General features: G+C 43.4%; 1 protein-coding gene across 1 annotated transcript in view; it reads left to right on the top strand.

The window, feature by feature from the left end:
* The window catches only part of ptpro (protein tyrosine phosphatase receptor type O), a 71,738-nt gene that overhangs the window by 17,192 nt on the left and 40,078 nt on the right, over positions 1-14,468 (top strand). The window contains exons 2-4 of the mRNA XM_076296710.1: positions 11,959-12,244; positions 12,853-13,008; positions 14,309-14,461. Of these exons, the coding sequence (XP_076152825.1) occupies positions 11,959-12,244; positions 12,853-13,008; positions 14,309-14,461 (595 nt within the window). The remainder of the gene's footprint in view (positions 1-11,958; positions 12,245-12,852; positions 13,009-14,308; positions 14,462-14,468) is intronic.

The raw sequence follows: 14,468 nt of genomic DNA, 5'->3' as shown, positions 1-14,468 counted from the left end.
CAAGCTCACGGTCTTCAGACTCACCTTGTGTGAATCAGATCACCAGGGGGAAAAATACAATCTGCCCTGGGAGATAGAGATGGATGGAGCCAAGCAGGCCTGCCTGGTGGAACAACGGAATGCCGAATAGCGGAAAATAACTGTTTTTTTTTTGTGTGTGTGTGGGTGCAAATTGTAAATTTAATAGAGCCCGATTTGCATATTCACAGGAGGCTGGGACCCTGTTTACTGTGGCGGTAAGTCACAGACCATAAATGGGAGCCTCCCATTTAGTCGAGTTTTTTTTACAGAGAGGCTTTTACAGAAATTGTTCTGAAGCGATTACACGCTGAGGCATACCAAGAAATTCGCCTCCCTCTCTCTCCAGCTCCCCAAACAGCTTTGGAACTGTTTTTTTTAAGAGGGATGGTGTTGAGAGGGTGGTGGGGGGGTGTTCAGTTCAGAACATTTTTAAAGGCACATGTGGGGCACATAAGCACAGTGACACACAGAGTGCGTAGTAATGACCTTTCGCTGAGCGTTTTTTTTTTTCCTTGTGCCTCTCCCGGCTCTTTTTATTGCCCCCCTGTTGAGATTATCTAGCTGGAGAGGAATGCAGTTTTGACCCAGATCGGTCTAAAGCTGAGCTCCTGTAGCTGTATTTGTGTCATAGGGTCATCCTATTCTACTAATCTCCACTGGAACATGGTCGGGAGTTGAGCGATCCGGAGTCACTCTGTCAGCCATTGTGTTTATAGAAGCCTTTAACCCAGGTACAGTCAAGCAATGCACAGATTTGTATGTTAGTATGGAGTGTGTTTGTATATGTTATGTGATAGTCCAGAAGTCATGCGTAGCCTATGCTTAAAAATGCTATAGTTAGCTTAGCATGGAAGGCCATCCAGCTAAAAAGTTAGCATGTTTGTTAGACATGGTTAAAATAATTTGGTCAAGGTGAGATCAGTCCACCTTATCATGAAGACTTATGTGTGTGCTGCCTTTTTACCTTCAGGTATTTAAGTTTGCTAGTCATACCAGTTTACATTGTTCAGTCATAAGTTCAAAAGATAAAAAGTGCTTTTTGCGTTTGTGTTTTGTGGAAGCATTCCGGTGTTGGTATTTAATTATTTCAGGAGAAGAGACATCAATTCTGTGGAGGGATCTCTTGCAAAAAGGATTTGTCCTCGGGAAGTCGAGCTCCTTATCAGCCTTAATGAACCCTATCAGGACAGTTTGCAGATCCACATCAAACAAAATCACTCACTCAAAGGGCCTGTCTCGACTTTTCAAGTGTGCTGGCAGTTTCTATTTGAACTCAGTGAAACTTGTCGAAGTCACTCTCCAATGTACAGATTCATGATTCCTTTGTAGTTTTTTTGTAATCAACTTTGTGTTATTTTCTCGTGTGACACTTTCCTCTGACAAATATCTGTTTCGTTTTCATTCTTTTGTTGTTTGGATGTACAAGCATTGAGTTGAAGCATCTGTAGCATGCTTGCTAACAAACAGGTGATTATCCAAAGGAGACTATTAGATTAGCACACAACAAGGCCATTACTCAGGACTAACGTTATGAGTGATGAGTCAGTGATCTCCCATTATGACATTTGAGAACCTGGCCATGGCTTTGACATTTAAAGTGGATACTCGACAGCACATCATTTGTCCTTCAGCACTGTACAATGGGTGTGTGTTTGTGTGTGTCCACTGTATCATGTCTGTCTGTTTGTGTATTCATGTCTGTCTAAATTTTTCTTCTTCACTTTTATCTGGGGTCAAATTTTTGACATCCTTGATAATAGCACCACTGTCTACTGCCCTCTCTACTTGAACAATACTACCAATGACACAAATCTTCCCCAGGAATGGGAAAGCAGCTTTTACTTTCTGTGCTTGTGCTGTCCTCTGTCCAATTTGCTGAGATGTCCTTCAGGAGGCCATCATATCTGAAAACCGGGGCCTTAATCTAAAAAAAACATTCCTCTTTCCTTTTGTCTTTAGTTACGGGCAGTAAAACCACCCACCTCCCCGCACTGGTTCCATGTGTGTTATGAGCAGTCTATGAGATGACTGTCATGTGTTGTGTTCCCGTTGAAGGACATCTTTGCCTTGACATGTCTGTTGAACCTCATATTCTAGCCCCCGCCTCCCCCGTGTCCTTGCTTCCTGTTCAGCTGCCTCCTACGTCTTCTGTTGGAGTGGTTGTAAAAGGGGACCTGGTTTTTCTTGGAAACGTTTCGTAGACTTTTGATCTCGATATTAGTCTTGGATCTTAGATAGTGTTGGATTAGATTTTAAGCTCGGGGGAGCTTTACACAGCCTGTTCAGGGAAGGAATCTTGTGTTTATATTTCGTCTTGCTGTGGTGTAAGAGGGGGCTTTTTATACAACCTGCTCAATGTTATTCCACCTTCTAATTCTGTGTAAAACGTACACATGCTGAATGGGGGCTCATTGTTTTTCTACCTTCAAGCTGGCAGCGGAAGCAGTCCCAGAGATGAATCACCATCTGTGTAAAAGGTAGAGCTGGTGTGATGGGGTAGAGGAGTGATGCAATCTAGTAGCTAACCAAAATGAGTCAACACTCTACTGTGTTGTCCGAACTCACAAATTTAACATAATAAGCCGGTGCAGCTCAGATGTCTTCTTAATTTTCTTTATTCTTTTAGTAAAAGGTGCAGAACATTATTACACGTAGACTAACGTTTCGATGTAGTCACATCTTCATCAGAGTCCTTGGAAGGAATGGGGGGTAAGGCCCTAATAAGGATTACCAACAGGTGTGATTGAGCATAAAGGGGGCGTTGGCTACCTGAAGATACACCCAAAGCGACCAAGGAGCTACACTCACATTAGTCATTAAAGGCAAATTGCCCACAAGACAGAAAAGTGATTAAAATGATCAAACAAGCATACGTAGCTTACAGTTTTTCTCAGTCGCTTTGGTGCTTTTCTCACATCACTATTAACATTTGCACAGCAGTTAGTGCAATTCTCAAAACAATTAGTGCAAACTGCAAAACCTAGTGGATGACCTGCAAAAGCACGTCACTTGCTCAAAATGGATAGTCCATTCCTCAAAAGCAGGTATTCATGTCAATGAAACTGTCAGTGTCATCAAAATGAGAAGTCTTGACACCATCGTTTATGAACAAGATAGTCAAATGGCTTTGTCATGTTTTCATTATGACAGTTCTCTCAGTGTTTTCCAATGCAAAAAAAGGTCAGAACTCGGTGACACTACCTGAACATGCTCAAGACAGCACTATACAGTACTTGTACAGCCATTTGAAAACTACAGTAAAGTTACACATTGCTGTAGTTAGGTGAGTAAGTGAGTACAAGACACTGAATACGTACATTTTTACTGTATGCTCTTTGCAATTCTACAGCATTGTGACAGAATTTGATAACTAGTTCAACAATTTTGTATGTAATGACTCAAGCAATGAAATGAAGACTATTAGTTTTATTGGGAACGACTATTCAGCATTCATAAGTATAGTTCTTTTTGACTGACATGACATAAGCAAATGATAATGTTAAAAAACAGCAGAGAATTGTATGTAAGCAACTGATACATGTCCAAAAGTATTTGCAATTTGTTCAGAGGAAGGAGAAATTGCTACTAATTGCACAAATGACTAAATGTTGTGGAGGTTGAACTAATGGTTATGAGAATTTTCATTCTGATCTGAAAAAAGCACCAAAGCGACTGAGAAAAACTGTATATAAACAAGCATACATAGTTCACAATACAATAGGGAAAAAGAGTAATTGATACATAGTTTACATTGTTAGACAAATACATAGTTTAACATTACAGAAAGCATGATAGATTCAGTTCTTCATTCAGGCCTAAAGGTTCTAAAGTGCCAAGTGCATGTATCCAATAAGCTTCCCTGCACAGGAGCTTTTTGATAATATCACCACCTCTGGGTGGGGCTGTGATTTTTTCTCTATTCCCCGGAATCTTAAAGATGCCGGAGAACCATGATTGGCCTCCTTGTAATGTCGCACCATGGCATATGTTAAGTTTTGGGTGCGAATGGCAGCCGTGTTCAGATACCCGTATTTTAAGTTGCCATTTGTTTGCCCTATATAAGGCAGTCCACAGGGACATTTTAGAAGATATATTACATGTGTGGTGTTGCAATTTATAAATGAAGAAATAAGAAATTCTGATGGCGGCAATACATCAACAATACGTTTGGCAAGATAAAATGACATTGCTTGTAGACCTATGTGGTGGGGTATGCATGTATAAAGACTTTGTACATCCAAAGACACAAGGATATCAGTGCTTTCACAGTTACAATTATTGATAAGATTTAAAACATCTGTTGTATCCCCAAGGTATGATGGTAGATTGTGAACATACGGTCTTAAAAAGAAATCAACAAATTGCGAAAGAGGCTCAGTGAGGCTCCCTATGCCAAATACAATGGGCCGTAGAGGAGGGTCATTGAGTCGTTTGTGAATTTTAGGTAGACCATAAAATACAGGACATCGGGGGTGATCACTTAATAGAAAAGCCTTTTCTTTATCGGTAATCCAACCTTTTTTATGAGATGTATCAATATATTCATGAATCGACTCTTTTATCCTAGAAGTAGGATTAGAGGGAAGGGGTTGGTAGTGTTTTTCATCATTTAGCAATTTCAATATACCACAGTTATAGTTCTTTAAGCCCATGACAACAACAGCGCCCCCCTTATCGGCGGGGCGAATAATAATTGTCCTCTCTAGATTCCAAGGAATGTAGCACATCAAATTCACATTTTGTCAAGTTTTTATTTTTGGAAGGGCGCAGCATGTTTAGTTTGGCCATATCTTGATCAACTAGCTGACTAAAAGTGACTTTGGTGGGATTCAAATTAGAAGACGGCAGGAACCTTGATTTCTTCTTAAAAGGGGTCACTTCTTTCATAGGTTCGCTAATGGAGTCAAAGTTTCTGTATCCAGAGACTACCAATATCCCAGCTCTCTGACTGGCTGAAAGGGCATAACATTAGATTAGGTGATCCAAGCAAAAACCAGCTTGTGTTAAGTCAGGACCATTTAAGGTTTCAAGTGAAGGCATTTTATCTAATTGTTGCTAATACAGTTTTCTACGGGGCACTTGAACATTCAGAAACCAGACAGATCATAAATAAAATAGCTGGGGTTTATTCTGAGCCCCTATTTCCCTTCCCCAAGCCCACTGAAGCTGAAAGTATAGAAAGAGTGGAAAAAAGATTTCCAAGCTGTACCGTGAAGTGAGGCTGCACTCTTGCATTTATGAAAAATCAATGTGCTGGAGCTCACTGATCTCCAAAGACTCCCGGAGGACCCCTCTCCTGGAGCCGTCCGAGCCCTGTGATTGGTCCAGGAGAGAGTCGGCCTGCTTTTAATGGGCCGCTCCAATCTGAGATGAAACGTTTCCGCTGCTCAGAACCCGCAGTGCCATGGAGTCTCTGCTGTTAGAGACGCTTCGGATTTGGAGAAAAAGGCCATCTATTGATTGGGTTTATCAGAGCCATCGAACTGGGAGCCTGGGCAGTTGGGTGGAACATAAAAGGGAGGGTTTGTGTGTGTGTGTGTGTGTGTGTGTGTGTGTGTGTCTGTCTGTGTGTGTGTTTGTTTGTGTGTGTGTGTGTGTTCATGTGTGTGTGTGTGTATGTGTGTGTGTTCATAGGTGTGTATGAGTCTGTGTATGTGTGTGTGCGTGTGTGTTTAGGGTTCGGGGGTGGGGCGAAAGGCCTAATAAGATCCTAACATGATGGCTGATAACCTTGCACACCAATCCACTCGTTTCACTCACACGTAGCTCTCCTCCAGTGCTGGGGGACTCCACAGGGAGTCTGAGATTTTTATCTCTCTCTTTGAAAGTTAATTAATGATCCCCCCTTCTCTCTGCCTAGACTTTTTTTAATGCCTCCATGATCTGCCAGAACCTTCTAGGGCCATTTGGTTTGAGGAGTCAGGTGTGCCTGCCAAACAATGCTAACGCTAATAGGTTTTTCTTTATGTCCTCGGTGGTTGGGTATTCGGAAACGGAATTAACAGTAGGGTTAGGAAGCTGTCGTGGCTGTTCTGGGAAAGCCTTTGATGGGGTGTGTGAGTGTGTGTGTGTGTGGGGTGGGGGGGGGGGGTTTGATCATGCCCATAACTGTTCCACAGTCAGTTGCAATCAGAGAAACATTAACTTGAAGTCACCCATGAGAAGACATCTTTCTCCTGATCCAAACAACAGCAAGAGATCCCATTATTTTAAAGGCCTGTGCGTAGCATATTAATTAACTGTGCGCTGAAACTATTTTTGAATGATGCTCTGGGCCACAGGGATTCTACAGTATCCAACACTTGGAAGGAAAAAAATGGGCACGAAAATGAACACGAAAAATACCAGCACTGATTAGTGCTTGTCTTTTTATTGCATTCTGGCCACTATTTTGCAAGCATTGTTTTTGCCACTGAAATAAGCACAGTGAGAAACAACATGGTAGGATCCTGAATTCTTTCTGCTTCCCTTTGCATCGACTGACTCATTTCCTTGGCACTCGATTATTTCTTCCCTTGTCCAGAGGGGTCCAGTTTTCGTCCGAGGATGCGATGTAACTTTTCTGGCCACCCCCGCCCCCCCGCCACACACAAGCACACACACAATTGCTGCTTCATTCAGTGACCCAACCCCCTTGCCGAGAACCAGCCGTTGTGTCCACTTCCCTGCTGTTTTAGCTAATGAAATCCCGGCTTATCTCACCCTGTCTCCCCCTCACCCTTCCAATAGCCGACAGCGCATGTTCTATTCTGTTTTTACGCTATCATCAGATCCCGGAGACAACCGTCGCCACCATCAGACAAGGCTGCGCCCAGAGTCGAACTGCGAGGGCCGGTATTGAGTCCATTAAAAGCACACTCAGACAACCGCTTGGTAAGCACAACAGATATCAGATATCCTGGGTTTTATCCCAGACCAGTTTTTAATTGCACGGCCAGGCATCAGAGTTGCCCTCGTTGAAGATACCCAGTGGTCACCCCTGAAGCCGGACAGACACTGTGCGTTAAGATGTTATGGTAGTAGACTTTGGGCCTGCTTTGGCTCAGATTGTCCTCGAGTGGTTTCTGTAATACTCATACAAGCCTCCACCCATGAGTAATGTAAAGTGATTGGACACTTAAATCCAAACTGTCATTCGGTCACACCACTGCTGCTCCACCACACCAGACTCTATCAGAGAGGAAGTGTCCATGGCTGACGGCCATTAACCTGTTGGACTAAGGTTTTATGGTTATATATATGAGAGGGGGGGGGGGGGGGGGGGGGAGAGAGAGAGAAATTGTGGGATGTGAAGGAGCCATGGTGGAAATGTAAATATCGGCATTTCCAGGAGACGGTTAAAGACTGCCTCCAAAGGGCAGCAAGGTGACCTTTTCTTGGTGGTGATGGTGGGAGGCAGGATAGTGGGGTGTGAGGCAGAGAGAGAGGTGTCGATGTGTGTGTGTGTGTGTGTGTGTGCGTGTGTGTGTGTGTGTTTGTGTGTGTGTGTGTGTTTGTGTGTGTGTGTGTGTGGGAGAGTGTGTGTGTGTGTGTATGTATGCTTGTGTGTCTGTGTATGTGTGATTGTGTATATTTGCTTGTGTGTGAGTGCAGGTAGGCTGGTGTGTGCAAGTACAAATGTGTGTCTTCATTTGTGTGAGAATCCAAATGTGTGTGTGTGTATGTGCTTGTGTGAGTGTGTATCACTAGGCGATGGGGGTGAAGCAGAAGCAGGGGGGGGGGGGGGGTTGGGGTGGTGCAACCTGCGGCGAGAGTAATGAGATTCGGGTGGGACGGGGATGAGAGTGGAGCCGGAGCTCTCCTCATTAAATGGGACTGAAGGCGAGCGCTTCACCCCGGATTCTCTCCGCCTCACAGACCTGCTCTTTTCAGCCGCCTCACTCATTCTGGGCACGTTCGCCTGCCTCCCAGCCAAGATGAGCTGAAAACACTGGGACGTAAACAGTAAGAGCTGTGTTCGCCAGTACGCTCCTTCTCCACCCTGCGCCTCTATTTCTCTTCTCTGACAGCGCAGTGTCTTCCCGCTCGGCGAACGCAAAAGTTGGAGAGAAAAGGGGAAAAAACAAACAAACAAGCATCTTTACCTCATGCGGATTTCAATTAGAATTTATAATGTTTCCTACGTCTTTTCAACATTTTTAGGATGATTCGTGTTGCAAGAATTTGTTTCTCTGTAGGGTGCAGTGTAGAGATGAATGTGCCTAAATCCTCCAGCTCTGCTATGCTGTCTAAATTAGCTGCAGTGATACACATATCATATTTCACCCTGCAGTGCTGTAAAATCTCAGATTGCCTTTAGTGCTTCCCCCATCTATCAAGAGCCCTTCTCAGCAAGCATAACTCCACATGTACTTGATTTCTATTTAACATAACCACGGCTTAAGGCCACTTGATCCATTATTCTAAGTAAGTGATGACTTAAGTGACTCGAGACAGTTTTTTCCCGCATGTCGGTGCCTTGCTGAAGTTTGGCCGCTCGCCACAGACACTTTCCCCTCTGATGGAGGCTTTTACAAAATTGCAGGAATCTTATCGTGAGGAGGAAGCCTCGAGGAGCTCTATGGAGGGCGTGGAGGGTCCTTACACATACTTACTGCATGATAACACTCCTCCCTGATACTGCTTCAAAAAGCTGTCATGAGTCACTAATACATCAGAAAAAAGGTTCCCTGGAGCGCTCACAGATACACTTCACCTATTATAGAAGGCTAATTATAACAGCTATGTGCTCGTCCTTCATCTAATTGTTTCTGGGTAAAGGTGGCATTGCATCATGTGAAAAGGGATTGTTGTGGGCACAGTATTTCCAGTTTTTCCAAACAGCGTTTCCAAATAGAAGACTTAAAAAATATATATATATATAGAAATGTCCCATTTTCAGAGATTTCTTGGAGAGAAAATGGGAATTTTTTTTTATATTCTGGGCAGAGTAAACAGATATGGTATACACATTCACAATTGCTCAGTGTTCGTTTCCAGTATCTCACTTGCTAGAGCCCGGTGCTAACACCAATGGAAGGTCTGTTGTTTGGTTCTGTCAGTGCACATCTACTCATAAAATGACTTAGACTTATGACTTATGACTTGCTGAGCTGGAAATGGCTTTGGCTAAAACATGTAAATGCTGAAGAAATAAATGTCAAAGTGATGTAGTGGTTCATTAGTCATTTCTTCAGAAAAATGCACATGTTCCGGAGCTCTGGAGATTAAGCTTCCTTGTCCTGGATTAAAATGCGATGGCATATTCTTGCTGATAAATGAACCCATATTCACCACACCAGCACAGAATGCAGTGGCTCTAAAGATCTGTGAGGGATGGTAAATACTTAAATCATGCACAGCAATACAGTGTTCCGACAAGCACAAGCACAGGCCGTTATGGTAAAGCCTGTAGATGCATCACACTTATGAGGTAAAGTCTTCACCCAGCGAAACACATCACCCCCACACCCCCTCTCCCCACACACACACACACACACACACACACATCAAATTCAGCGTCATGAATCATTTAGAGCAGTTAAACGATCCTCTCTCTCTATCATTTCCTCTCTCTCTCTCTTTCACTGTTCCTGTCTTTCAATCATTCTCTCTCTCCCTCCCTCTCCCCTTCCTCTCTCTTGCCATCTTCCCATTGCTGTAAAGGTCATCTCCATTTCCCATCAATACCGCTTAAGATGCTCAGCGCCTGCGCCGATGGCTAAAAGGCTGGAGGCGTAGGGAGGGGTGTAGGGGGTGTATGGTCACGTCGTCGCTGATGATGACAGTGCTGGCATGCCTTTTCACTTTCCCTTACAGTCACAAGCCACTTGATTGGCAGAGGCACACAAGCATGTAGATCCATGCCAGTGGAGTGACCGGGAATGAGTATTGCCCTAATTTCCCAACTATCAGCCGCGGCTTATACATTGATTTTGCTAAATTTCTTCAGCTATGAGGTTAATACACGGGAGCAGTTAATATGGTATTAATACGGTTTTGTTTCTTTTAACTTGCATAAAACACTGTCCTGCGGCTTATACACAATGCGGCTAATACACAGGAAATTACTGTAAGACAGTATTACTGTAAAATACTTCCTAGAGAAGCTAAAAACACATAGACCTAATCAGAGGATGGTGTAGCAGGGGCACACAGTATGCAGATCCATGCCCATAGTTCCAGTATTGCTAACTGAGAAAGAACATGAAACAACAGTGTTGCTGTGAAATGTCTCCCACTCCAGAAAAGCTGAAAGCCTGTATGGCCTGCTCACAGGAGAAGATGTGTGTTAGGCTATGTGATGAAAAAAACAGGATTTCCCCAATGGAAATGAAAGTACTGTTTGAGTGTTATTTTTGCCGATAGACGCCAGCCAGGTGCTTTTCATCTTTCCCCCACTGTGGAAGATACTCATCCTCTGGGGATTCAGAGAAAGAAATGAGGTTTTGTTTTGAGCGTGTGGAAGATGACACAGTTTGTAACTGTAAATTGTATCTCTAGGGAACACTGACTAGGCGAAAGGGGAATGCCTGTTTTTTCTCAGGGTAGGGGTGCTGCTTTGTGGCAGTATCTATTTTGCTTTTTTGTGATACCCCAGGTAGGCGATAGGGTTTAAGGGTTAATCAGGAGGGTACATGACCTGTGGCAAAGTCATGGTGACTGGTGGAAGTGTCAATTAAGGCTGAATCAGTCCTTAATTGCTCCAATCGGTGCTGTAGGCGAATGCACAATTTTGTGCCTTCCATTAAAAATTGCTTTCTGAGAAGGGTCGGGGGCATCCTCTTTTGGATCTTTTGCATCTGTGTCCCCCATGGCATTGGTAATTTCCCATCAAGTCGGTACTGAAAGCTGCCATTGCAAATAATATGTGTCAGTATGATGTGGCATTTAATCTATGTCTGATCCATTTCCTTTAGCTGCTCATGTTTCCTCAGGAAAATTCATTAGTATTGAGTACTGTCACCCTATTATAAGATGTGTTTGCTGATAGATGTGTATGTGCATGTAGAAAGACTGCACAATTAATGTGCTTGATTATGATAATAACATAGTCATAAAAGAGTATTCGGAACATAATCATGCCTGTTATAGGAGGAGGTTAGATGCTATGAGAGGAAGTGATCCTAGAGCCTGAGCTACTGAAAAGTCTACTGTCTTCAGAAGTGCATTCTGAAGTGGGAGTGTGTGGGTGCACACATACACACACACACACACACACACACACACACACACACACACACACACTCCATCTGCTCTGGACAGGTATCTCATTACTCATGGTAAAGGCCTGAGTGTTGTAGAGGTCTTGCAGCCGGGTTGTTAGCAGTGCCTTTGCTGATGTAATATCACCATCCCCATGATGCCAGCCATCTGCATCCCTGGGCCTGTCTGAGAGGTGTAATTTACCTGTGAGCCTCTGATCTTACCCCTGTGCTCCCATCCCTTTAGTTACAGTGTATGGACTGTACAAGTGTCTCTACAGGTGTACATGTGTGTTGTGTGTGTGTGTGTGTGTGTGTGTGTGTGTGTGTGTGTGTGTGTCTGTGTGTGTGTGTGTCTGTGTATTGCAACATTGGATAGAGATGCATGCATGGCTCTGGAAACGTGTGTGTGTGTGTGTGTGTGTGTGTGTGTGTGTGTGTGTGTCTGTGTATTGCAACAGTGGATAGAGATGCATGCATGGCTCTGGAGATGTGTGTGTGTGTGTATGTGTGGCTGTCCTATGTCTGCTGTTAGACAAGCATTGGTCTCCTGAAGTGCCCCAAATCTCAAATCGTCATCTGCCAATGAAGGTTGTTACTGTTAAAAAATAAATCAACATCCCATATTCTGTATATCACCGTGGTGCTCCATGGTCCTCCAAGAGCACAAACTGCTCTCCACGTCAACATATTAGCTCTCATCATCCGTGTCAGTCACAGTGGTCTCAACCAGCTCCTTGTCTCATCCCCACAGAGCACATCAGCCTTCCAGGTGACCCTGCGTGATGAGTCCTGGATAGTCGTGGCCCTCGAGCCGTCGGACCTGAGGGAAAACGTGACGGCGTACGCGGCCCGCGTGTCCGGCGAGCCTCGGACCTACCTGCTGCCCTTCCTGAGCCAGAACCAGAGCCAGAGTCCGAGCCAGTCTGAGCCACTGCTCTTCAACGCCTCCTACCACGGGCTGGCCTACACGGTCGGCCTGCTGCTGGAAAACGGCACCTCCTGGTCCAAACCAGTCAAGACCAGAACCATCCTCACAAGTAAGCCAGCAGAGTTTATGTTCTGGCTTTGATGTACTGTATATGCACTGCGATTACTTGCCCTGTTTCAGTAATGCAATATACAAGATGCACAGGGGATACATCTGTTATAACTGCCCTTCAAATTTGCACCACATAAACTCTTCGGTAGGACTGATAATAAAATATAGACACAAAATTCACACTTTTAAAAATAGTTCATAGAGATTTTATTAGACTCAAGGGATCTATCTGAAAGTGAGGCAAGCAAGGCAGCAGTTTATGAGCGGGTCTTGATAGATATATAATTCAAGTATTGGTGCTGCTTCAGTTATGTCATGCATGAGGTGCAAAGATAATCCTGAACGGTCACAAATGCCATCAAAATGTATTTTATGTGTAAATCTATATTGCTAATGAGATATGCTCATGCGTCAATTTATTATTTTTTTTTAAATTGAATTTCTTTCCTGATTTTGCTCATTTGTTTCTCATTTCATAACACATAAAGTATAACAGTAGAGGGACACCTACAGGGACACTTAATGTCAGATACCAGGAACACTACAGTATACATTTATAATATTATTTTAAGATTATAAAAATGTTTGATGTGTCCTCATCTGCAGAGCCTCTACCCCTGGACAGTGTGGTAATCTCAGATTACAAGGCGTCCCCTGAGACGGGGGTGGTGTTTGAGATTAACTCACCCGAGAAGAACGTCTTCAGCCGGGTGAACATCAGCTTCACAGAGGGCCGGGAGCAGCGCTACATGCTATATAAAGGTCTGTGTGTAGAATGACAGAATGAATGAAGGATTGAATGAATGAATGAACGATGTGATTAATGACTGAATGAAAGTAATTAGATACATGCTGTATAAAGGTCCGTGTGCAGGATGACAGAATGAATAATGGATTGAATGAATGAATGAATGAATGAATGAATGAATGAATGATTGAATGAATGAATGAATTATGTGATGTGATCAATGACTGAATGAAAGTAACTAGCTGCATGTCATATAAAGGTCCATGTGCAGGATGGCAGAATGTATAAATAAATGAGTGGATTAATTAATTTGTTTATTGATGAATTAATAATCAAACAAATGAATTAACGAATGAACAAATGAATGAATGAACAAAATGAAATGAACAAGTGAATGAAATGAATGAGTGAATGAACACCCAAAATAACTAGCTACATGTTGTTTTAAAGCGATGGTTCGGAGTAATTTCACCCTAGGGTCCTTTGCACCATGACCCCGAGCCAAACACCCTCCCAGAACCTTTTTTGCCTTGGTCGAACCCTGGTCGAGTAGCGCTGTCAGAAACTAATGACGTTCTGCAGTCGTGATAGAACCAACTTTTATCTAGTAAATTACCCCACTAATAATGCCCTGAATGGTACGAAACTTCTGCAGTAGTACAACTACGACCTTTAGTCCAATAACGAGGCATTAGAAAGTTTGTAAGTGCACCAGGAGTTTATTTAAATAAGACTTGCCTGATTATCTGCTACTATACCGCTGCGTCGACGTTTTTTCCGTGATTTGGGAAAAGCCTGTAAAAGTCCTGGGCTCGACCAAGGGAAAAAAGGTTCTGGGAGGGTGTTTGGCTCGGGGTCATCGTGCAAAGAACCCTAGGGTGAAATTACTCCGAACCATCGCTTTAAGGTGTGGGTGTAGGATGACAGCTGCCGTGTGGAGGAGGAACAAAGCAAATTCACAAATGAGTGCATGAACATGAGCATGAAATGAACAAGCAAATGAAGATATTAAATGGACAAGTTAAATGAATGAATGAATGATGGAGATGAATGTGTGAATAAACATCCAGAGTAACTAGCTAACATATCCTCAGTTTAATAACCTTATACATTACCAGTTTATTTTGGTCTTTTGTGAATGGATAAGTTGGGGTCAGTACTGTTAATGATCACATTTTCACATTTGGCAACAGGCTCTGTTGGAGCCACTGATGCGTGTGATTGTTTCAGATGGTTTATGATTGTGCATTTGTGTCACAAAAGCTCTGGCATGGCGCAATCCGGGGGGATTAACAATTGAGTTTGCTTCCGCAGACTTCTCCAAGGGAAAAACAGTCTTTAAACACTGGCTACCGGGAACCTGTTACAGCAACATCACATTCCAGCTCATCTCCGAGGCAACAGCCAATAAGAGCACACTGGTCCGCAAGAGCGAAGTGAGCCATGAGCCACGGCATCACAGAACAGGTACGGC

Source organism: Alosa pseudoharengus, unplaced genomic scaffold (assembly GCF_046254945.1).
Source record: "Alosa pseudoharengus isolate Yale_2024_CS ecotype anadromous, Long Island Sound unplaced genomic scaffold, YU_APseudo_1.1 YU_APseudo_1.1_scf_20, whole genome shotgun sequence".
In the NCBI taxonomy this organism is placed as follows: Eukaryota; Metazoa; Chordata; class Actinopteri; order Clupeiformes; family Clupeidae; genus Alosa; species Alosa pseudoharengus.
The sequence above is the reverse complement of the archived record's forward strand: the minus strand, read 5'-3'. Positions and strand labels throughout refer to the sequence as shown.